The 23,345-nt window shown below is 34.6% G+C and overlaps 1 protein-coding gene across 4 annotated transcripts in view; it reads left to right on the forward strand.

The window, feature by feature from the left end:
- The first annotated feature begins 1,562 nt into the window (after window positions 1-1,562).
- Window positions 1,563-23,345, forward strand: part of LOC6052719 (casein kinase I) — a 54,494-nt gene continuing 32,711 nt past the window's right edge. Inside the window, exons 1-2 of one of the 4 annotated variants that reach the window (XM_038255300.1) lie at window positions 1,563-1,988; window positions 8,005-9,019. In XM_038255300.1, the coding sequence (XP_038111228.1) occupies window positions 8,196-9,019 (824 nt within the window). In that variant the 5' untranslated portion in view covers window positions 1,563-1,988; window positions 8,005-8,195. The remainder of the gene's footprint in view (window positions 1,989-8,004; window positions 9,020-23,345) is intronic. The other 3 variants (XM_038255295.1, XM_038255285.1, XM_038255306.1) reach the window with 3 other exon arrangements.

A 23,345-nucleotide genomic window follows, 5' to 3' on the forward strand; every position in this document is an offset into this window, starting at 1 on the left:
AACAATTTTTTTTAAATATTTTGAAATAATAAAAAAAAATACCCAATTTAAGTAAATCCACTCAACTGTGTACAATGTTGCAGAAAAGATACTGGAACGCGCTACCCAGGCAAAAATTTTACCGCTTCTCTCCTTGCAGAACTTCTGCAAAAGAGAGAGATGAAGAGAGCGAGCTGAAAAGTACGGGAACGTGCTGCAAAAAAGTGACTTATGCTGGCTGCAGAATTCTGCAGAAGCTGCAGAAATTCTGCAATTCTGCAAGTACGGGAATAGACCTAATAGAGTAATCTATGTGCGTAAGTATTGCGTGTACGTACACGAAAATAAAGTGAGGTTAAATTTTGTCAGCCAGCAAAATCAAATGGTGCGCTAGTGTGCGTACGCGAAACGTCATAAAGCTCTATGCTCGAGCTGTAGCTGTCACAGCCATGCGAAGTATGTTGGCTGACATATCGGGCAGTCAGTCAAAAAAAACCAGCTAGAAGTCGCCTGACAAAAAACTTTTGCTAGAAAGAGATAGGAAACCTGATGCAAACAAACGTCCAGCTGTCATGTAAACATACTTTGAATGTATTGGTAAATTTATGACTAGAAAGCCTTATCGAGAAATTAAAAGTGAGAGTGTGTGCAACATGGAGTTAAACTTTCTATGAAGTTGTTGTGAAGGTTACCATGACACTTTGAAAAGTTTAACTCCATGTTGCACGCACACACTCTCACTTTTAATTTCTCGATAGAGTTATCTAAGCCCGAGCACACGCACACTAGCACCCCATTTGTTTTGCTGGCGGGTACACAATTTAACCTCAATCTTTTTCGTGTACGTACACGCAATACATGCGCACGTAGATAACTCTATAGCAACTTAGGGATCGGAAGCCGAAGCCGCTTACCACCGCGCCACGAGGGGATTTTGCGTGATGACTTAATAAAATAACGCTTCCTTACACTTTTTTGCGCAATCGTAGTTGAACTGAAAAAAAAATCGCATGAAAAAGTGCGAAAATGAACGACGCCATGTGCAATTTTCAACTACAGTGTACAAGTCATTTCCATTTCAAGGTTGGCCCAATCGCGAGCTCCCCTTCCCTGACGCACACCTTCAAAGGACGGATTCAACTCCGCTCTCTCCCTGTCTCGCTTGAAATCTTGTACGGTGACGAAAATTTCCTTGCACGCCACCATGTTGAAAGCAAGGCGACATAGTTGGCAAGGTTGTTCATCGAGAAGTTGCCTCGAATTCACAAGTTTTACATTTTGTTAAATGTTTTGATGTTTGTAAATCGTAAAATTTCTCGGAATGGGTTGTTTATCGGGGTTTCTTTTTTGAAACGTGCAAAAACACTACTTTTGTAAGGGAAATGTCAATTTTCCTCACATTTCCATGACGTCACCCCTCACTCACACATCTTTGCTCTTCTGATTGAGGTCACCTCTCTTCCACTCATCACTTCGTTCCTTCAGTTGACCCAAGAGAGAAACCGTTCACCTTCCGAGAGAGAGAGAGTGCGAGAGAGACCTGTTTCGGCCAACGATTGTTCGTGGTGTGTCAGCAGCCAGAGTAGGCCAGCAGAGAGCTGTGGTGTGTTGTGGTGTGAGCGCGCGCGGGCCCCAGCAGCACACGACGACGACAAACGAAGTAAAAGAAAAAGAAGAAGCAGGACAGTGCCAGAGTGAGTGCGTGTGTGCAGCAGCAGCAGTCAAACGGAGAGAATTCGCTTTTGCAATCGCGAATTTCGCACATTTCGGGGTGAAATTTGGAGCTGCTCTTTGCGCGGAGGAAACGGCGCACACTTCCGGTGTGGGTGGTGCGTTCGTGGGCGTGTGCGTGCGTGGTAGGTTCCGGGGCGATTCGGGATTTCGGAACGGAACGTTCCGAAGAAGGAAGCAGAAGAGAAGAAAAAAAAAGTTCACCACCCTTCCACACACACAGGGGAGTGTGCGTGTGTGTGTGTGTGTTCCAAGGTGGCAAGTGTGGTGTATTTGTGGTGGGTTTCGCGCTCGCTCTCCGTCTCTTTTACTCGCTTGCGCGAGTGTGCGTGAGAGGGAAAGAGAGAGGAGCAGCGGCGACGGAGAGGAAAAAAAAATATGGTGGAAGAACAAGAAGAAGCAATATTTTTCCTTCGATTTCGAGCGACTTTTCGACGGATTTTTCTTCGCTCAGGTTGCGCTTTGATGAGATTTTCGAAAAAATTCCTGCGGGAAACGGAATCGGCCGGAAGTGGAAGAAACGCTGTGCTGTCAGTGTGCTTCGAACGGGGAAAATCTGGATGAAGGAAAGAGATCGACCACCCTCTCCCCCTTCCCAACGCAAGAAAGAAGAGGAAGGAGGGCTTTGTTTTTGAGAGGTGCTGCGACAAAGCTGTCGAAATTTTTTGTGTGTTTGAAGGATTTCATGTGGTTTCGCGGCGCCGAGATGGCCATCTTTTTCTTGGAAACAAGAGTTTTGAAATTTCGTTGCTGTCAAAGTTAGGTTGAAATTTTGCTTTCAAAATTTAAATACATAAACAAACATATAAATTTACTTTTAAAATAGTTCTTTCCGCGTCATTGAAACATATTCATGGCAGTTTAGATCATATCGAAAGGTACTAGAAGTTCACATCTGTGTTTGGGAAGTGCAATGCCAGCGGAGAGTTTTATGCATTCTAGGTACTTGAAGTTCACGTCGGTGTTTGGGAAGCGCACATTCTGTTTGAACGTTCTGGCATAAACCGTGTCTAGCAAACTGTTTGGACGAAACTATCTGATCTTCCAGAAACCTGATGCACTCTGGCCTGCGAGTACTTGAAGTTCACGTCCTTGTTAGGGAAAGGGTCTGCAACGCAATACACTCAACCCCCGGTGGTTGGTCACTTTTTCGTTTGACAAAGAACTTTTTTTTTGTAAAATGCCGCATTACCGTGTTGACGTTTCCGTCCGTGTTTGGGAAGTGGTATGCAACGCAACAAGTCATGTGTAATCATCAACCCGGGCCTGGAAGCAGAGGGCAGCCCAAGCGAAGGCAGGCCAGCCGGAATGATTGAGAGCCGCCGAAATATTCCGGCCACAATACCCGAAGAGGGCCAGATCCCTCAGCGGTGTTCCGATGGAAGGCCATACGAGACTTCTTGGTTTTTTGATACTGGTAATGAAAATGACCATTTTGGCAGTATTGGCCACAACCTTACGTGGCCGATGCCCTCAGGGAAGGTTCTCTCGTGGGGACATTTCCGTAGTAACAGTTCAATAGGGCGAATCTGCGTTTGTAAACAAGCAGTCTAGCCCTTATGCTCAAGTGACAGTTCACGTAAGCGGGGGATAGACTGCTTGTTTACAAACGCAGATTCGGCCTAATGAACTGTTACTACGGATTTACCAAACCAACGAGTTTTGGCATGGTTTTTTTTATACTGGACATGAAAATGGCAATTTTGAAAGTGGTGGCCGCAACCTGGAGAGGCCGCGGCCTCGCCTAAAGAGAAATTGAGCGAAAAAAAATATCCAATTATTTTTTTTGATTCTATCTAAAGCATATTCAACAAAAAAAAATGCTTAATATCAAAAGCTTTTCTGCAAAATTCTTTGTCATATTGGTCATGTGCAACATAACCACCTGCACCTTTTTAAACAGAAGTTTTAAATTATGTTTTTATATTAAAATATTGCAATAAATTCTAAAAGTTTTTCTCTTCGCAGCTCAATTTCCTGAAAAAATTGGGTGGGGTTAACGGTCAATTTGAATGATTAAACAGGGTGGTCACTCAAGTCGGGAAATCGGGGAAAATGCATGCTTGTTTGGAAAATAACTCTTGAATAGTTTTGAAATATTTTGCACAATTTTCAAATTAATTTTACTCAATTCGTCTTAAGCATCTTACTTTAAATTTGAAGTGATTATGGTGGCATGAATTTGAGCCAAATTTTCCTTACATTTTAACGAGTCAAAGCCTGCTATTTATATTTGACTAAGTTTATCAAACATCTAACATTAAACAGAAACAATCAAAATTTAACCAATATGAAAAATAGCTCATATTTTTTTTGTTAGCATTTCAATGTTAAACTAAATTCATTCAGTCCTTTCAAATGTTGCTTCCCACTGTGTGATACCCTTAAACATTTGTGTGATAATAGGTACATTACTATAGATAAAGCTTGATTTGCAGTTTTAAGAAAACTTAAATAACGAAGAAAATCCAAACGTTTTTTATTCTTAACGTCAAAAACATGCAAAAAAATTTTTGTTATCCTTTGAAAATATTTAAAAAATATTGAAATCGTAAATAAGCCTGGAAAAAAATAAAGTTATTGTAGTTTTTGTCTCTCAGCTATCTTCAGTATATTACTGAATTTCGAAAGTATTTTTTATCTAAGGTTTTAAGTCTTTTCCGTTTTGTTATATCAAATTATTTTTTTTCAGTTTAAAAAGCCTTCATTTAATCATAAATTCATTATTAGCGTGATTCAATATAATCTAAATTGCTTTGTAGAAGATTTACATGTTTTTTTAAATGATAGGATAAATTGAATTAAAATTTGCATTGACTTCACTAAATAAAAAAAAATGGTTTGAGTTATTACAAATATGTTAGTGATTTTTTTGTGAAGAAACATTCGTTTAAAATAAGTGTTAAAAACATACTGACAACTCGTTAAATCGATATTGATCCAAACATTTTATAACAAAATTTACAACATTTTAAAGGAAAGTTGGTGAAAATATCTTTTTAAAGAATTCATAAATATATTTAAATTCAGTGAAAGAATAATCACTGTAATTATGTGTAAAGCGTTCAATGATAATAACAACAACTTTTTCATTGCCGGTTAAAACGAAGTTAAAAAAGGCTTTATGTTTGGCATTTTTTTTTTTTTTTGAATTAGCTTCGGTACTTTGACTATTTTTTAGAAATTTTGTCCGACTGTTTGTATTCACTTTTTTATAAAGGGTTTATTTATTTAAAATCATTCTTGAGGTAAAAATGCTTATTTTTTACAAGGATATGGAAAAATCGGAATTAGTCGGGAATTTGAGAATGGGATTTGAGTGATTAAATTGATTAAAAACCAAGTTAAAAACTGAAGGAGGCATTAGACTGTGGCAAACAAACAAACTCGAGCTTTTTGTTGATTTGTCTGCATTTTTTTTTTTTGGCAGAAACGTCAGCAATTCATACATTTTGCTTTGTTTCACAAGTACAGGGTTGTTACGGACGGCGCGGATCTGGTGCGGATTTGCTGGCTAATTCTTAATACGAAACGTCGAAAAATGAAGATAAAGATTATGTAGAAATTATTTTTTAAATGTTATGATGTAATGATGATGAGCAATGATTTTTAACCTTATTTATTTTAATTTTATACTGGATTTATTCAATTTTTAATTTTTGTAAACCAAATATTACAAACTTTTCCCTAAGATATAGACATTAGAATGTATAACAAAAACTATTTTTGGGGCTTGTTCTGGTGGGCGCCAAATATGAGCTTGATTGGACGTAACAGAAGCTGGCCTCCACTTTCGAATTTTTGAATGGAATTTAATCGGTAGAAATATTTTTTTTTCTAAGTTTAAACATTCTTGGCAAAAATAAAAAGATCAGAACATTCCAAATTCAAAGCTTCAAAAATTGTAAAAAAATTGTTTTGATAGTTTTTATTGAGGTTTTGCAGCGCGACTGCGTTTCAAATGTAGGTGGCGCCAAAATGAGGTTACTTGCCTAAAATCGTATGCCTTTCTGCCGATTAAAGAACAAAATCGATTATTTCTCATGGTTCCCTGCATCAATCTTCATGAAACTGGTTGCAAAAGACGAGAAAAAATTTTTGCTTTAAAATAATGAACATCAATTTTTGGGCGTGCAAAAATTTGTGAACTTTTTCTTTAAAAAACATGTTTTGGAACACGAAAAAATGAGTTTCCTGATATATATCAATGAAATAAATAGTTATATAGTTAATAACAAATGTGTTTACGTATATTCAACAATTTTTATTGATTTTTGACAGACTTTCTTGCCAAATAGTTCAAATTACTATCTTTTACTAAATTTACAATTTTCTCATAGTAAAATCAAACTAATATTGGAAAGTTATACACCAAACTGTTGGAAATATTTTTTCTCATCCAAATCCGGCATAAGTTTTGTAAAAATGTTAAATCTGAAAGAAAAAACACGATTTTTCAAAAAATCATAGATTTACGCTATTTGTTCATAGGTGGCGACATGTGTCTTTTAGCTTTGCTGCAAATTCTCTATAATAACAAAAAAAAAAATCAAAATCCATATTAATTTTTTTTTTTTCAAAATTTCTAATATTGTAATTTAAAAAATCTGAAATTTTGAAATTCAAAACTTTAGCACTCTGAAATTCAAAATACCAAAAATTTGGGTAATCGAACATTTGAAGATTTAAAAAAAATCTAAATTTAAAAACTAAAAAATATCAAATTCAAAACAATATAAAAAAAAATCAAATCTAACATGATTATAGTATCCTTAAGCTTATAAATTCTAAAATTCTTAAATTCTAATATGCTAAATTCTTAAATTCTTGAATTCTTAAATTCTAAAAAAACTAAAATTCTAAAATCCTAAAATTCGTAAATTCTTAAATGTTTTTATTTTTAAATTCTTAGTTCTTAAATTCTTAAATTCTTGAATTCCACAATTTTTGAAGTCCTATTTTATGTAAGAGATTTTGAAATTATGAGAAGACATTATTTTAAATAACAGAAATTAAATTTCTTTCGAAGTGAAATTTTGACTTTCGAAATTTAAAATTTTATTATATTATATTACATTATAATTTTAGATTTTGATTTAATTTTGGGGTTATATTTTTGACGTTAAATTTTTTTGTTTTTAAACATTGTATTTTCTATTTTGAAGATTTTTTTTCATGACCTTTGCCTTGACCGTCTCTTGAGGATTTTTTTTTTAAATGGATTTATTGCTTTCATTCTTTTGAAGCCTTTAACCATAAAACGAGTTTTTTTTTTTATCAAATACTTTCTGAATTAGTTTTTCTTCATTAAAAAATAAAATTTCTTAAATGTTGGTCGCGATATTTTTTTATATGGCGTGGATTTTGCGCGGTTTCGGATTTTAGGTCGGCGCGGATTTGGAGCGGATTTTTTTTCGACTTTCCCGTAACAACCCTGAAATTGTGTGTTTTCATCAAATTTTAGTCAAATGTACGCTTTTTCTATTTTTTTTCTGCCAAGATGGCGGTCAATCATATTAAATCAGACCACACGTATTGCTATTTGGCTGCGTTAAATGCTCGTTTAGGAGCTTTTGATTCTAAGTGAGCTTTTTGCATGCCTAATGGCATTTCTATTGATTTTCACCAGGTATTTAGTCCGTGGCATAAAACCTTGCTCTTGCTTATTGGTTGCGGCGAATGCCCAAATACAAATATTAAGCAATAGAGATGCTACCATAAAACCCTAATAAAACTAGGTGGTGGCTAGTTGGTTTAAAAATGTTACTTGGGTTGGGAATCAAATACGAAAAAGTACGAGTTTGTTTGTTCGCCCAGGCCATGATTAAAATTTACCACAGCTGATTCGATTGATTTGAAATCGATTGAAAAATATGCCATGTTTTCTATTTTAAACTGATTAGAAATTGACTAATAAAATAAGAGTCCAGATAATTTCGCTTCGCAGTACAAGAAAAGCGGTTTGGTGACGAGAAGTGTTGATGCTCCACTTTTTTTTTCAAGGGGATAAGGGAAAATCTCCACGGTATTCTCAACCAGCTGTCGCTTGGGGTAGGACGGTTTTTGGGAAGGTATACGGCCCAATTCAGTTCTGAGGCAATCTTGCGGGAGGGGAGTGGGTCTCTTTCCTGAATCCTGATCAATATCCAGAAGAAGTTTTAACCCAATCGACGAATTAAATGCCACCAGAAGACACGAAAAAAAAACAAGAAGCTTTACTATTCTTCGCCACCACAAGAAGAAGTAGAAAAAGTGCTGTTTTTACTAATGTCAAGTGTATTTTCCTTCCCGAAGAATAGAGTTCAACACCGTTGAAGCGGAGAATCGATCCAAACCACCCTGGAGTAGATTCCAGCAACAACAGAAAAATCGAAGCAAAAAAAAAAGTGTAATTAGTGTGCGTGGGCGTGAGCGAGTGTGCGTGTGTGTGTGTCTGAAATAAGCAAACAAACGAAGCGCGAAATAGCCTCAAAATCGCCTCAACCATGAATGAGTTCATCGTGGCCGGCAAGTACCGGATCATCCGGAAGATCGGGTCCGGCTCGTTCGGCGACATCTACCTGGGCATCAACATCACGAACGGCGAGGAGGTCGCACTCAAGATGGAGAGCCTGACGGCGCGGCACCCCCAGCTCATGTACGAGTACAAGCTGTACAAGGTGCTGATCGGCGGCGTCGGCATCCCCCACATCCGGTACTTTGGCCAGGAGCGCAACTACAACGTGCTGGTGATGGACCTGCTCGGGCCGTCGCTCGAGGATTTGTTCAACTTTTGCAGCCGCCACTTTACGATCAAAACCGTACTGATGCTCGTGGACCAGATGATTGGCCGGCTGGAGTACCTCCACATGAAGAACTTCATCCACCGGGACATCAAGCCGGACAACTTCCTGATGGGCATCGGGCGGCACTGCAACAAACTGTTCATGATCGACTTTGGGCTGGCGAAAAAGTACCGCGACTTCCGGTCCCGCATCCACATCATGTACCGCGAGGACAAGAACTTGACCGGGACGGCCCGGTACGCGTCGATCAACGCCCACCTCGGCATCGAGCAGAGCCGCCGGGACGACATGGAGTCGCTCGGGTACGTGATGATGTACTTCAACCGCGGCTCGCTGCCCTGGCAGGGCCTGAAGGCGACCAACAAGAAGCAAAAGTACGAAAAGATCTCCGAGAAGAAGATGTCCACGCCGATCGAGGTGCTGTGCAAGGGCTTCCCGGCCGAGTTCGCGATGTATCTCAACTACTGTCGCAGCTTGCGGTTCGACGAGGGCCCCGACTACATGTATCTGAGACAATTGTTTAGGTGAGTTTCTTTACTTCTTTTTTTTTAATTGGGGTTTTAAAAGATTGTGGAGTTCGTACTGAAGCAAATTGACCATCCAACGAATCATCTCGGCGGTAAACTTAGCATGGTAGGTCTGGCCAGTTGAAGATTCAAAACAAACAAGCTTACATACTTGTTAAATTTGAAAGAGATTAAGTCTACTTTTTCAAAACATGGGTTTCCTATGTACAAGGGACCTTTTGGAAAAATAAGCTAGAATTTCATATTTTTTCTTTATTTTGCTAACAAATAAGGTTTCTACTAAATTATCAAAATGAAAAATGTAAAGAAAAACCATTTCATGGAATCGCTAAATACATTTCATGATTACCTTGAATTGTAATGCAGTCTTTGAGAAAGTTTTTCGGCTTAAAATTTTACCAAAAATTCAAACTCCCACAATTGACAGGTTTTCGACGTAATCAACATAACTTGTCAACACAATTTTGCTGACTAGACTTAGATAGTTGCCGCGGATATATAGTTTTGCCCTAAATAAGTAGCGGCCCGTGGGTTTTCCCCTCAAATTTCTACTTTTTCTTGGTCACCGCACAACAAAACAACGAGTCTTCTTTGCGGTAAACTTTGCGTGGTGGGTCTGGCCAATTGACCCAATTCCGCTTCTTAAATTTCGCCAAAAAGTGATTTTACAACCAATTTATGATCATTAAAGAAGCATAAAAAAGAAGATTTTTTCTGAACTTTTTGGTGTAGAGATTTTACTTGTTTTATGTGATTTGGCCAATGTTTTGATAAATGTCAAAGTAAGCTGTATTTTTGACTGCCAGTCCCTACATTTTTAGTCAAATTCTTAACAATGTTGCAATGCACTTTTTTGTAACCTAGAAGCTAATGTTATCATTTCATAGCAGAAAATGTGAAAAACAAGTTAAAAATTGAAAAAGTCACTGATAACAGGTAATATGAAAAACATAAAACAGGCAAAAAGATGTAAACATAAGATTATATAAAAACATAAAACCGTTAGAAAAAAAATTTAATACCGATAAAAATTGTCAAAATTTAAAAAAGAAAACAAAAAGAGGTGACAAAACAGAGCATGGTTGCCAGAAAATTTGCGTTTTCTTCATAGAACAAATATTTTAACAACTTTTTTAAATCTGAGAAAAAAACATTAAATTTTAAATTAGAGGTTTTGCATCAAGGACACTGTTGCATCCTCTGTTTCAATTTAGTTAGTAGTAAGACGACGGAGTTCGTTTTACAGACGAGCAAATTAACCATCCAACGAATCATCTCTGGGGCAAACTTTACATGGTGGGCCTGGCCAGTTGGTAGTTTGAAGCGAACTGAGTTACTGTTAGTGAAACTTGACTAGTTTTCACAAGATTTCCGGATTATTCTAAATGTTGTTAAACAGCATTTAAGCAGCCATTACCTCACATTCCAGTTCTGAGGCATGGTTGCCATAATTTCATCTTTTTCTTCTTGATCCCCCTTAAGGTGGTTGGATCCTTCCTCATATTCATATGAAAATGAAAGAGAAATGTAAACTTACTCGGCACGGAAATTATTAATCACATGTAAACTTGGTTGATGTAAACATCAGATCGAATGTAATCGTCAAAATCACACGTAACATCATGGTTTTAGTTAGGATTTGTTGCAAATTTACATCAAATCAAATCAATTAAATATTAATGATAAATGACGTGCAAAAGTATTTTTATCAAACACCTAATGTTCTTTCCTCTTAAAAATAGTGTTTTTAGTACCTTTCTAAAAATTGTGTAAATAAGTCGAATTTTTGAAAATTAAAATTTTTAATATTTCTTCCTTTTGGTGTAATTTTACATAAATTGATGCGGGGAAAAATAAATTCAACTGAAACAAATGACATTTTTTGTCAGATTTTTAATGGAAAAATCTACACAGCAAAAAAAACGGCAAGTTGAAAATTTATCGATGTAATTTTACCTACCTTTCCATGTAAATTTACAAAAAATAATTGAGTAAAAACGATATTACATGGAAAAATATAAAAATCTTCCCTTTTTCTGTTGTAAAATTAAACCTTTTTTTATCCAGAGTAACCAAACGATTTTCCGTGTGAAAAAGCGTGTGATTTTACATCAGAAACCGAGTAAAATTACATAGGCGTGATTAATTTTTCGTATTTTGCTATTGAATTTTATTTAAACGCACAAATTTAAGTAAAATTACATCGAAACTAATTTCAACTCGCAGAATCTTTCTTTTTCACCTTTTTAAATTATTTTTTTGATTTTTTCAGAATTTTTATAAATTTAAAAAATGACTGAAAAAACACGAAAAAACTAAAAAGCAAAAAGGTAGAAAAATAAGCCTAATACTGAGCAGTTCTCTCATATCTTCAAAATTTTTAAACTTAGACTAACATTTCGAAAGGGCGTTATATTGAATATTTGGCTCTTTTGAAATGTTAGTCTTGATTTAATTTTTTTGAAAATATTGTTTTCGAAGAGATCGGAAAATTTCACGAATGTTTCACATTTTAACATTGTAAATCGGACCATTAGTTGCCGAGACATCGACGTTAGAAAATGGTGGGTTGTTTGGGTGAGACTTGGAAAACATCAATTTTCATGTTTTTAAACCATGGCAATATCTCAGCAACTGAGGGTCATATCAACAAAGTTCAAAAAAGCAAAATATAGAGAATTTTCTCAGCATTTCAAAAATATTTTTTTCTAAGGTGGGCAAATATGTGCACTAGTTTGAAAAAATGGAAAACTGCGACTATTTTCAAAAATGTCACCTAAAAATGGCTATAACTTGAATACGGTGCACTTTATGAAAATTTCACTGAAGTACTTTTTGATTGCAAATTTGATTTTACATCGAAAAATGAAGTTAAAAAATTTTTGCGACCAATATTTCGATTTTTTGAAAAAATCACTATTGATTAAAAAATTCATAACTCGGTCAATGATTTTTTGCACAACCTGGAAATTTCTGAAAAGTTGGCATTTGATGTCCTCTAAAACATCAAAAAATTAAAAAAATAAAAATAGTGTTTTTTTTGCAAATCAAGTTCGTGACAAAAAATAAAAAAAAACACAATTTTTTTTTACCGTGTATCATTTTTTTAGTGTAGTCCATATCCATACCTACAACTTTACCGAAGACACCAAATCGATCAGAAAATTCCTTTAAAAAATACACAATTTTGAATTTTCATATATCGTTTTTGTATGGACAGCTGCCAAATTTGTATGGAAAATTATATGTACAAACTAATGATGCAAAATGGCTTCATTGGGCCATACCGAAGGCACCAAAAAAGTTTCAGTCGAATTAAAAAATACAAAAATTAAAATTAAAAAAAAAAAACATAAATAAAAAAGATAAATTGAAATAAAAATACTAAAAATGAAACAAGAAAAACATAAAACAAGAAAAGTAAACTTTTTTGTAGAACAAAAGTTGCTAAAATTTACCAAAAATAAGAAAAATTATTTGGTGAGTTTTCACGATCATTCAAATTGACAGTTAATTTTTTGATTGGTGAATTTTGAAAGAGAATTATTTCAGTTTTTTTTTGTGTCAAAAAACGGCAAAAAATCAGTTGTGGATGTTTTGCAGGGTAGAACATGTTTATTTACTGTTTCTATCAAAACAACATTTACTCCAGGAGAGATTAGTGCACGGATTAATGGATGAATGAAATAGTAAGAGTGTGGTACTGATTAGAAGTCTAGCTCAGTCGATTCAGTGACGTCTTTGATAAGAAACGTGGAGGGTAAAACCTCAAGTGCGATCAATTTCACCGTAAACTTAAAAGTTAAAGTTTGACGTTGTAAAATGAGTAATTTTCGTCTACTTTGCAAGCAACAAGGAAGCAAAAGCCTCAACCTCGCCGCACCATCTCTCAATGCTCCGAATCCGGAAAGCCGGTTTTTCGCCGTGTCCACAGTAAAAAAAAGTATAATTTTTTAAGGTTGCACATTACGTCTTTTATGTTGTAATTTTACCTCAATTTAGACTGAAAAAGGACATTACACAAGAAAAGTGGTAAAATTACACATTCCCAGATGTAATATTACCATGATTTTCTTTTTACTGTGTGGCTCCCTCACAAAGCAAAGCAACGCAGCCCAAGAAATGGCTTCCAGCAGCAGCAGTTTCGTTTCAGATTCAAGATTCAAGCGCAGACCACCAAACTTTTGGTGGTTGCCTGTAATAATGGCCACAGCCAGCTGATGGTGGTGGAGGTGCCCTTGACACAATTCGTTCACCGTCTTTTCTTTCTCAAACCAGCACAGACAACACACACACACACACGATCACTTCTGGTTTTTAGAGTGTGCTTGTGCTTTGTGTTGAACATGTATTTTTTTTCGGGTGCGTTTTTGTTGATCGTGTACACGCACTACTTGGAAGCCTTCGAAAAGCATAAACAATCGGTTTTTGCAATTGAGGCTTCGAGAAACAAAATGGAGTAAATTGACGGTACACAACGTCACTTTTTCAGTCTAAATTGAGGTAAAATTACATCATAAAAGAGGTAATATTCATCCTTCCAAAATTACATTCTCCAAATTTACATTATTTTTACTGTGTAATTTTACATGAGGGAATGTGGGCAGACCCTGTGTAAGATAAATATAACGTAAGATTACCTCTAAAAGTGTGTAAATTTACATCTTTATGTATTTCCATAATAATTACGGAATTATTAAATCCAAAAAGAGGTAGAAATTTAAAAAAAATTTAAATATGCGGCAAAAAAAAAATCATGGTAATACTACATCTGGGAAGGGGTAAAGCTTTTATTTCAGAAAAAAAATGTAATTTTACCTCTGAAAATGTGTAATTTTACATCTTTTCTGGTTTCAGTCAGTCAGTCTTAATTGAGGTTAAATTACATCATGAAAGCGGTAATATTCAACCTTCCAAATTAAAAAAAAATACTGTGTAAATCATGGTAATATTACATCTGGGAAGGAGTACATCTTTTATGTCAGAAAAAATGTGTAATTTTACCTCTGGGAATGTGTAATTTTACCACTTTACTAGTGTAATGTCGCTTTTTCAGTCTAAAATGAGGTAAAATTACATCATAAAAGTGATAATATTCAACCTTCAAAAATTACACCTTCCAAATTTACACATTTTTTGCTGTATAGGTTTTATTGTGTATCTAAAAAAAGTTTAATTTTTGGAAGCTTGAAAATTTACATGGTTTCATATTACCTCTCGATGTAATTCTACCTGAAATTATGTGGAAAAAGTGCAATTACAAATAACAAGATGTAAATTCGCATGTTTTAAAAGATAGCTGCACAATTTCTGACACAACATTCGTCCACTTGCTTAGATGTGACCACGATTTACTTTAAATTTAAATGTTGCTCTAATTGTGAAAATTCCGGCTTTAGAACATGTTAAGGGAACCATTCATAAATCACGTAGACAATTGAAATCTGACTGGGTTCCTTCTTTTTGCATTTTAGTATAAAATTTTTCGATGAAAATTTAAAATTTTAGAAATTCTGATTAAAATGTGTTGAAATAAGAAAATTCCTTAATTTAAAAAAAAAGTCTATTTACCATTCACTAATATTTCAATTCTGATTAGAAAATTATCAAATTCATATCTAAAAAATACTGTGTAAAATTCTAAAATTGCATTTAAATAGTAAAAAAAATATTTCAAACGTCTTAACTGAGTTTGTCTTCGTTTGAAATAAAAATAATCCCTAATTTAAAAAAATGTACTATTTACTCAAATTTAAATTCTTAGTTAAAAATGATCAAATCCTTAATTTCTAAAATTCTAACATTTTAATGTGTACAGTAACAAAAACATGGTTGAATAATATCTGAGAATCGATACATTTTTTATATCAGCAAAAAGTTTAATTTTACCTTGAAAAATGTGTAAATTCATCACTATTTCAGTGTTTTGCCACTTTTTTAGTCTTTAAATATAAACTTTAAAAGTTCTGAAATTAAAAACTTTACACAGTTAAAAAAAAAAATTAATATTACATTTATTATGATGTAATATTTCAGTCCAGACTCGATTATCCTAAGTGAAATTGCCTTTGGAGAATCGAGTATGGACTGTAATATTATATCATGAAAGTCATCTCTGAATAAAAAAAATACTGTGTAAAGTTCTAAAGTTGCATTTAAAAAGTAAAAAAAAAACAAATAAATATTTCAAAAATCTAAATCTGTACTGAATTTTTCTACGTTTGACATAAGAAAATTTCTTAATTTAAAGAAAAATATTTTCCATTCACTACAATTTTAATTCTATCTGGGAATCGGAACATCTTTTATGCCAGAAAAGAAGTTTAATTTTACCTTTTAAAATGTGTAAATTCACCACTATTTCAGTGTTTTGCCACTTTTTAGTCTTTAACTTCATTTTAACTGTTTGATGCTTTAATTTTTAGAACTTTACACAGCAAAAATAAATAAATTTGGATTATGTTACATTACATCGATTATGATGTAATATTATAGTTCAAACTCGATTACCCTAAGTGAAATTGCCTTTGGAGAATCGAGTTTTGAAAGACATTTTAAAATAAAAAAAATATTGCAAAATAATTGCGTTTAAAAAGTAGAAAAAAAAACTTTTTTAAATCAAAATCTCAACTGAGTTTTTTTTACGTAAGTGCAACAGCTCCTCTAATAATGTTCAAAGTTACACCTTTTTAATGCGTAATTTTACTTTTCAAACTATTTTAATCTTCTTTTTGTAGTTTTAAATCAATCAATAAAATACAATTTAAAAGAATAATTTGTTTTAACGAAAACTACACATTAAAATGTAATGTGTAAATTTACATAATTTTATGTGTAATTTTACATATTCCACATAAATTGCCGGAAAATTCCATAAAAAAAATTTGGTAATGTTGGTAATTGGTAATGAGCTGTGCGCACGTCATTAATTGACAGTCACGTTGATCCACTCGATCCAACGACAACAACAAAACCCTACACAAAAAAGTGTGGCTCGTGCATAGGGATATCTCCTCGACTCTGGTACAAAGTCCAACTTTATGTTTTGTCGCTATTTCGTCGCACACTTTCGCTCAGCGGTAGACGAAATCAACAACAGCAACTTTGACGACACAATTGGAAACATAACCTCGAAAGAGATTTTTGTTTGGGCAATAAAAAAAATCATGGTAAAATTACATCATATTTTGTGTTTGCGCGTAATTTTACACGTTTCACATTAATTGATGTAAAATTACATCTAAAGAGAAATGATATTCAACTTTTTTTTTACTGTGCACCTTTACGGTCAAATCAATTCGATTACCCCTTTTTACGAGCCACCGGCGTCGTCGACGTAATTTCCTTTGCCTAGTGTGGTCTTCAAGGAGTCTTAAGTTTAGTCCTTGTGTTACAACCACCCAAACTCGAATATTCATTATCAGGCGCGTTGGTGTGTTGTGTTGGCGAACACGACCGTGACCGAATTACGGGTACGAGGTGGCAGAGACCGCGTTGAGGACGGGGGAATTAGCACCTGATTTTACGCGACCAACACGGCAGCGCGCCAACGTAACGCGTAAAGGTTGAATATTACCTCTTTTATGATGTAATTTTACCTCAATTTAGACTGAAAAAAGCTGACATAAAAGATGTACTCCTTCCCAGATGTAATATTACCATGATTTTTTTCTGTGCAAACTCAGAGTAGTCAGAGTCTGAAGGTTTTTCCACAGCTCGACTCTTCCGTTGCCGCCGCCGCCATTCGTCATGCTTGACAGCATCTCGCCAAACAGTTTTGAGACTTGGAATTGAATCGGACGTAGAAAACAAGTTTGTTTATAATTGTTTTGTAGTATGGAAAATAACAAAATAACAAAAAATCACGTTAATATTACATTTGGAAATGTTGGGAGACTTTGTGTCCGAAATTTGTGTAAGTTTACATCTTTTTGTGTGTAATTTTACTTATTCCACATAAATTGAGATGAAATGACATCGAAACGATGTAATTTACACAAGTACTCTTCTCATAAACTAGTTACTTCAGCTTCAAACTGTCCTCTGCTGTTGTTGGACCTGCTGCTGCACCTCGTCATCAATTTCAGCTGAAAACTGGTACCCTCTGAGTGCTCTGAAATTGTAGAAGCTTCGCACAACTCCACACCAATACACGCGTCTCGAAAACAGGTCCGGCCTCCACACACTCACACTCACACCCTCTCAAACTTGTTGAAGAACAGAAATAAATATAACGACGAAGGGAAACAAAACAATTCCGAGTGCATCGTCAGCGCAAACCGTGCGACAGCTGATTCTCTTTCTCCTAGCTGCTCTCTTTTGAGTCGAAACTACGCCATTAAAAAAGGTCGTCCTTCTCTTCCTGCTCCAGCAGTGTTGATAACGAAATTGATCAAAACGCTGAGACGCAATCAAGAGGTGTCAACACAATAACACATGGCGGTGCGGTTTGTCAACTGAATTTGTCGATTTGTGACGCATTTTGAGCTTTGTTATTACTGAAAAACACAGTTGGAAAAAAAATCATGGTACATCCCTTCTAAAAATGTGTCAATTTACCAACATTTCTTTGTAATGCAACTTTTTTAGTCTAAATTGAGGTAATATTACACAGAAAAAAATCTTGGTAATATTACAAAAAAAGTGTAATGTTACCTCTGAATATGGGTAATTTTACCATTTTTCTGGTGTCACATTTTCAGTCTAAAATGAGGTAAAATTACATCATAAAAGAGGTGATATTCAACCTTCCAAAATTACATCTTCCAAATTTACATTATTTTTTAACTGTGTATCTCATAGAAAAGAATTTACACCTTTCAAATTTACACACTTTTTACTGTGAAGATCACCTGATTAATTGATTTGGTGTCTGCAGCACAGTTTATGATGTTAGTTAAGGCAATTTTGAAAAAAAAAATAGATCAAGAAGGTATTACACATCATGTTTTGTTTTAAACAATATGTTTGATCTTTTAAAAAAGTTTGACTTTTTTATTCATTGTCAATTTTGGTTAATTTGATATTTCTAGTGAAAAAGAATATTTTTAATTCTGAATAAAAATTATACTTTTCCATAATTTTGTAGCTGGCTTTTCGTTGCATAAATTTAAAAAAGAACTTAGAACAAACTTAACAACATAAATAATTTGCCAGTAAAAAAATGATAATATTAAATTTTTTTATGTCAGAACAAATGTTTTATTTTACATCTAAAAATTTGTAAGTTTACCACTTTTCTGTTGTAATGCCCCTTTTTCAACTTGTAAATAGTGGTAATATTACATCATTAAAGAGGTAATATTAAACCTTCCAATTTTAAACTTACCAAACTTTCAAAAAAAAAAAAAAATACGGTGTACAGTGAAAATAATACATAGATTAGTCAAATTCGTGATAAACGCAATCGATCTGTATATCACCGATTTAGACCAACCTTGGAGGCAACGTTCATCTATCGATAGTTAACAGAAATCCCAAGTTTGGTGCTGATTAGACCATCCCTCTAGTTTTGGCACCGCCCTCTTTTTTGACGATTTTCTAAAGAACTTTTTTTCTTTTAATCATAACTTAGCAACTATTTTAGCAAAATACACTCTAGAAATCGCATTTTATAAAATATTGTCCAAGGAATTCGATAAAAATAAAATGTTAACCCTTAAATGCCCACTATTGCTATATTTTAACGTTTTAAGTATTAAAAATCAGTTTTGACCAATTCCTTATATTTTTATTTGTTTTATTTTATCACCATCGTGTTCCCCAGACAATTTTACATAATAATCACTGTAAACCTCAAACTAAAATGAACTATTGGCGAGATACAGCGATTTTACTGAAAAAAAACTTTGATTTTGTGCTGCACTCTGTCCTATGAATTCAAATCCGAAATAAGTTTCTCACATGTAAAAAACCTTTTTGTTGAAAAGCACACCATGTACTTCCAAGTGCTGCGCAAAATCATACTTTTTTCAGTAAAATCGCTGTATCTCGCCAATAGTTCATTTTAGTTTGAGGTCTTCATTGATTTTTATGTAGAATTGTCCGGGGAACACGATGGTGATAAAATAAATCAAATAAAAATTTAAGGAATCGGTCAAAACTGTTTATTAATACTTAAATCATTAAAATATAACATTAGCGGGCATTTAAGGGTTATTTTTTTATTTTTAACGAATTCCTTGGACTGCTTTGTATAAAATGCAACCTGTAGAAAGTCCTTTGCTCAAATAGTTGCAAAGTTATGATTAAAAGATAAAAAAGTTTTTTAGAAAATCGTCTAAAAAGAGGGCGGTGCCAAAAATAGAGGGGTGGTCTAATCAGCACCAAACTTGGGATTTCTGTTAACTATCGATAGATGAACGTTCCCTCCAAGTTTGGTCCAAATCGGTGAAGGTCGAGGCCAAAAGAGTACTCAGTTGACCTGGAATGACCCATATAGTAAAAAAAAATAACACAAAATGTCTGTTTTTTTCGAAACTACTAAAATTTCGATGATTTGAAAAATGGGTAACAAACGAAGCGAAACTTTGAAGGTATTTTAACTACAAACGATTTTGTTTGTGAAGTTCTTAAATTTTCACTAACTATCGTATTTTTCCGAAAATATTCAAATTATAATATTTTGCAATATGGGCGTCAAACAAAGCGAAATTTTGTGAGCATTTTCACATTATAGGATTTTTTTGAATACTAATATTTTTAAAAATTAACGTATTTTTGGAAAACACATAAATTTGCATGTATTTTCATGTAATTATATTTTGTAAAGAAGTCTAGTTTACACAACTTAAAAACGGTGTTTTGTAAAAGAAATAGTATTGAACAAACAAAACTATAGTAAAACGAATGTTCATAAACAAAATTTAATTAATTAAGGAAAATCGTGTATTTTCGAAAAAAAAATACGGTGTTTTGTGAAAACTTTAGTACAGTCCAGACTCGATTATCCGAAGGTCTTGGAACAAATTCACTTGGGCTAATCGAATAAAGATTTTTTTTTTTCAATTTACTTCTGTTTTTGTGTGGTTTTACTTATTTCTCATAAATTGAGGTAAAATTACATCTAAAAAGAAGTATTATTCAACCGTAAATTTTTTCAACCTTTCAAAATTCATTTTTTTCTAAAATCTGCAAGTCTGACTCTAATTAAACTTTCTGATAACTTCGCTGCCGGCCAGTTGGTGTTGGATAGTAAAAACATACTCAACAATTCAACTGATTTCTTTTTTTTTGTCTAACTTCAGCAGGTTCCTTTCCAATGCATTGATCCAATTATTGCAAGTTTACCAACCCAAGCGAAAAATTTAACAACCTAACATTATCACAGAACATTGAAACAAAAAACCAATTGGACAAAGCAGCACAGAACATTACTGAGGCCATCATGTTAGCGTTCAATGCAAGCTGTCCAATCAAAAAAGGAAAATCGAATCGAGATGTTCCGTGGTGGAACGAAACGCTTAGGAATCTTAGGAAAAATACAAGAAGGCTATTTAAACAAGCAAAAAATCAAAACAGTGGGATCAGTATCGAAGTGCCCTAACAACTTACAACAAAGAACTGAGAACATCGCAAAGGAAATCTTGGCAATATAACTGTGAAAAATTGAAAAACTCCAGATGTAGCAAAGCTACAAAAGTTCTTTCAAAGGAACATTCTAATGGTCTGGGAAGCCTAAAGAAAGCAGACGGAACATTTACCGAAAATAATACGGAAGTATTAAAAGTTATGATGGAAACTCACTTTCCAGGCTCTAAATTAGTATCCAGTAATGTTGGTGGTGGTAAATATGAGGATGACCGTGGACCAACAAGGACTACGTTTACAAACTCAAATTTACCAAACAGCATATTTACTCGATCTAAAGTAGCGTGGGCAGTGCATTCTTTCGAACCTTTCAAATCTCCCGGATTAGACGGTATTTTTCCAGCTCTTATACAACATGGGGGGAAAAAACTTATTGAACACCTTTCAAATATTTTCAAAGCAAGTCTCACTTTGGGACACATTCCACAAATATGGAGTAAAACTAGAGTAGTTTTCATTCCTAAAGCTGGAAAAAGATAAAACAATCCCAAAATCATTCAGACCAATAAGTCTCACATCTACAATGCTTAAAATTATGGAAAAAATCGTTGATGAATATATAAAATCAAAATTATTAAAAAAACGTCCTCTTAGCAGGTTTCAGTTTGCTTATCAATCAAACAAATCAACAATCACAGCCTTACATGAGCTGGTAACACGAATAGGAAAATCACTGGAGATTAAAGAAATAGCTCTTGCAGCATTTCTGGATATAGAAGGTGCTTTTGATAACACGTCATTCAATTCTATAAAAAACTGTATGATTAAAAGAGGTTTTGATTCCTGCATCGTGCAGTGGATTATGACAATGTTAGATAACCGAATTGTCTCTGCAGAATTGGGAATATCAACTTTAACTGTAAAAACCACTAGGGGATGCCCACAGGGAGGTGTATTATCTCCTCTGTTGTGGTCACTGGTTGTAGATGATCTTCTCAATAAACTGACAGATGATGGATTTGAAGTTATCGGGTTCGCAGATGATTTGGTTATACTAGTACGTGGAAAGTTTGATCTCACTATCTCCGAACGTATGCAGCATGCTCTTAATCTCACTTCCCAATGGTGCAGAAATGAAAAACTTAATGTTAACGCCGCAAAAACAGTCCTGATTCCGTTCACGCGCAGAAGGAAACTGACTCTTAAAACCTTAAAAATTAACGGCTTAGATTTACAATACTCAAAACACGTAAAATTCTTGGACGTGTTGTTGGACGAAAAACTGAATTGGAACATCCATTTAGAGCAGGTGGTTAACAAAGCCACAAATGCTTCATGGATCAGCAGAAAAACGTTTGGGAAACATTGGGGTTTAAAACCAAAAATGATACAATGGATTTACACAGCTATTATAAAACCTAGAATAACATATGCCGCTCTTGTATGGTGGCCAAAAACAAAACAAACAACAACTCAAAAAAAATAGAAAAACTACAACGCTTAGTTTGTCTCTCTATAACCGGGGCAATGCGAAGTACACGTACCAAAGCCTTAAACGCATCTCTTCACATTCCTCCCTTGTACCAGTTTGTGCAAATGGAGGCTGCAAAGAGAGCGCTGAGGTTAAGAAAAATACAAAGCACAGTGGAAAGCTCTAGCATTGAGCATCTAAAGATAATATCTTTTATAAAAATTAACCAAAATGTATTTATGACTAGTGACTGGATGGAGAGCACGTTGAACTTAGACGAACCATTCAAGGTGATTGAAACAAATCGCAATGAGTGGGAGTCAGGAGGGCCTCGCGTTTTACCAGGATCTGTCATATTTTACACAGATGGTTCAAAAATGGGAAATAAGACAGGTGCAGGGATTACGGGTCCAGGAGTTAGTGTATCGATTCCAATGGGTCAGTGGACAACAGTATTTTTGGCAGAAATTTATGCTATCTTAGAATGTGCATCCATTTGTCTTAGAAGGAATTACAGACTTGCAAAAATTTGTATTTTCTCAGACAGTCAAGCTGCGTTAAATGCTCTAAAATCACCAACATGCCAGTCTAAGCTAGTATGGGAATGCAGGAAACTTTTAAAACAATTAGCATCTAAAAATCAAGTACATCTGTACTGGGTTCCGGGCCACCGGGGTATAGATGGAAACGAAAAAGCCGACCTTCTTGCTAGAAATGGGTCAGAAGGGCACTTCATTGGCCCAGAACCCTTCTGCGGGGTCTCAAAAGCGTATTAAAAATGGAGTTTGTAAAACATGAGGAAAAGACGATTCAGTTAAACTGGACGAAAACACAATTACTGAGACAATCTAGGAGTTCATCACTCCCTCTACTCAAAAATCAAAAAAAATACTCAATCTGAACAAGAAATATCTAAATATCTATATCGGGCTTATAACAGGACACTGTCCGTCTAGATATCATTTGAAAAAGCTAGGTCTTTGTCAAATAGATATCTGTCGGTTCTGTGACTGTGAAACCGAAACATCAAAACATCTAATATGCGACTGCAGCGCACTATCTGCAAGGCGAAGGCAGATTCTTAACAGGCCTATTTTAAGCCCTAAAGAGATCTGGCAAGAAAACCCCAGTAAGGTAGTTGATTTCATTTTAGAAATTATACCTGAATGGGGCATACCGCAACGTCAGCCAATGACAGTCACCCTAAATGGTAACGTGTCATCCTGAAGACTGCGATAATAAAATGGGTATACCGCAATAGATCAAAGTCATGGTCGCAGTGGTCTCAACCCAACAAAAAAAAAAACCCAAGCGAAAATTTCT

This window comes from Culex quinquefasciatus, chromosome 1 (assembly GCF_015732765.1).
Source record: "Culex quinquefasciatus strain JHB chromosome 1, VPISU_Cqui_1.0_pri_paternal, whole genome shotgun sequence".
NCBI classification, from domain to species: Eukaryota; Metazoa; Arthropoda; class Insecta; order Diptera; family Culicidae; genus Culex; species Culex quinquefasciatus.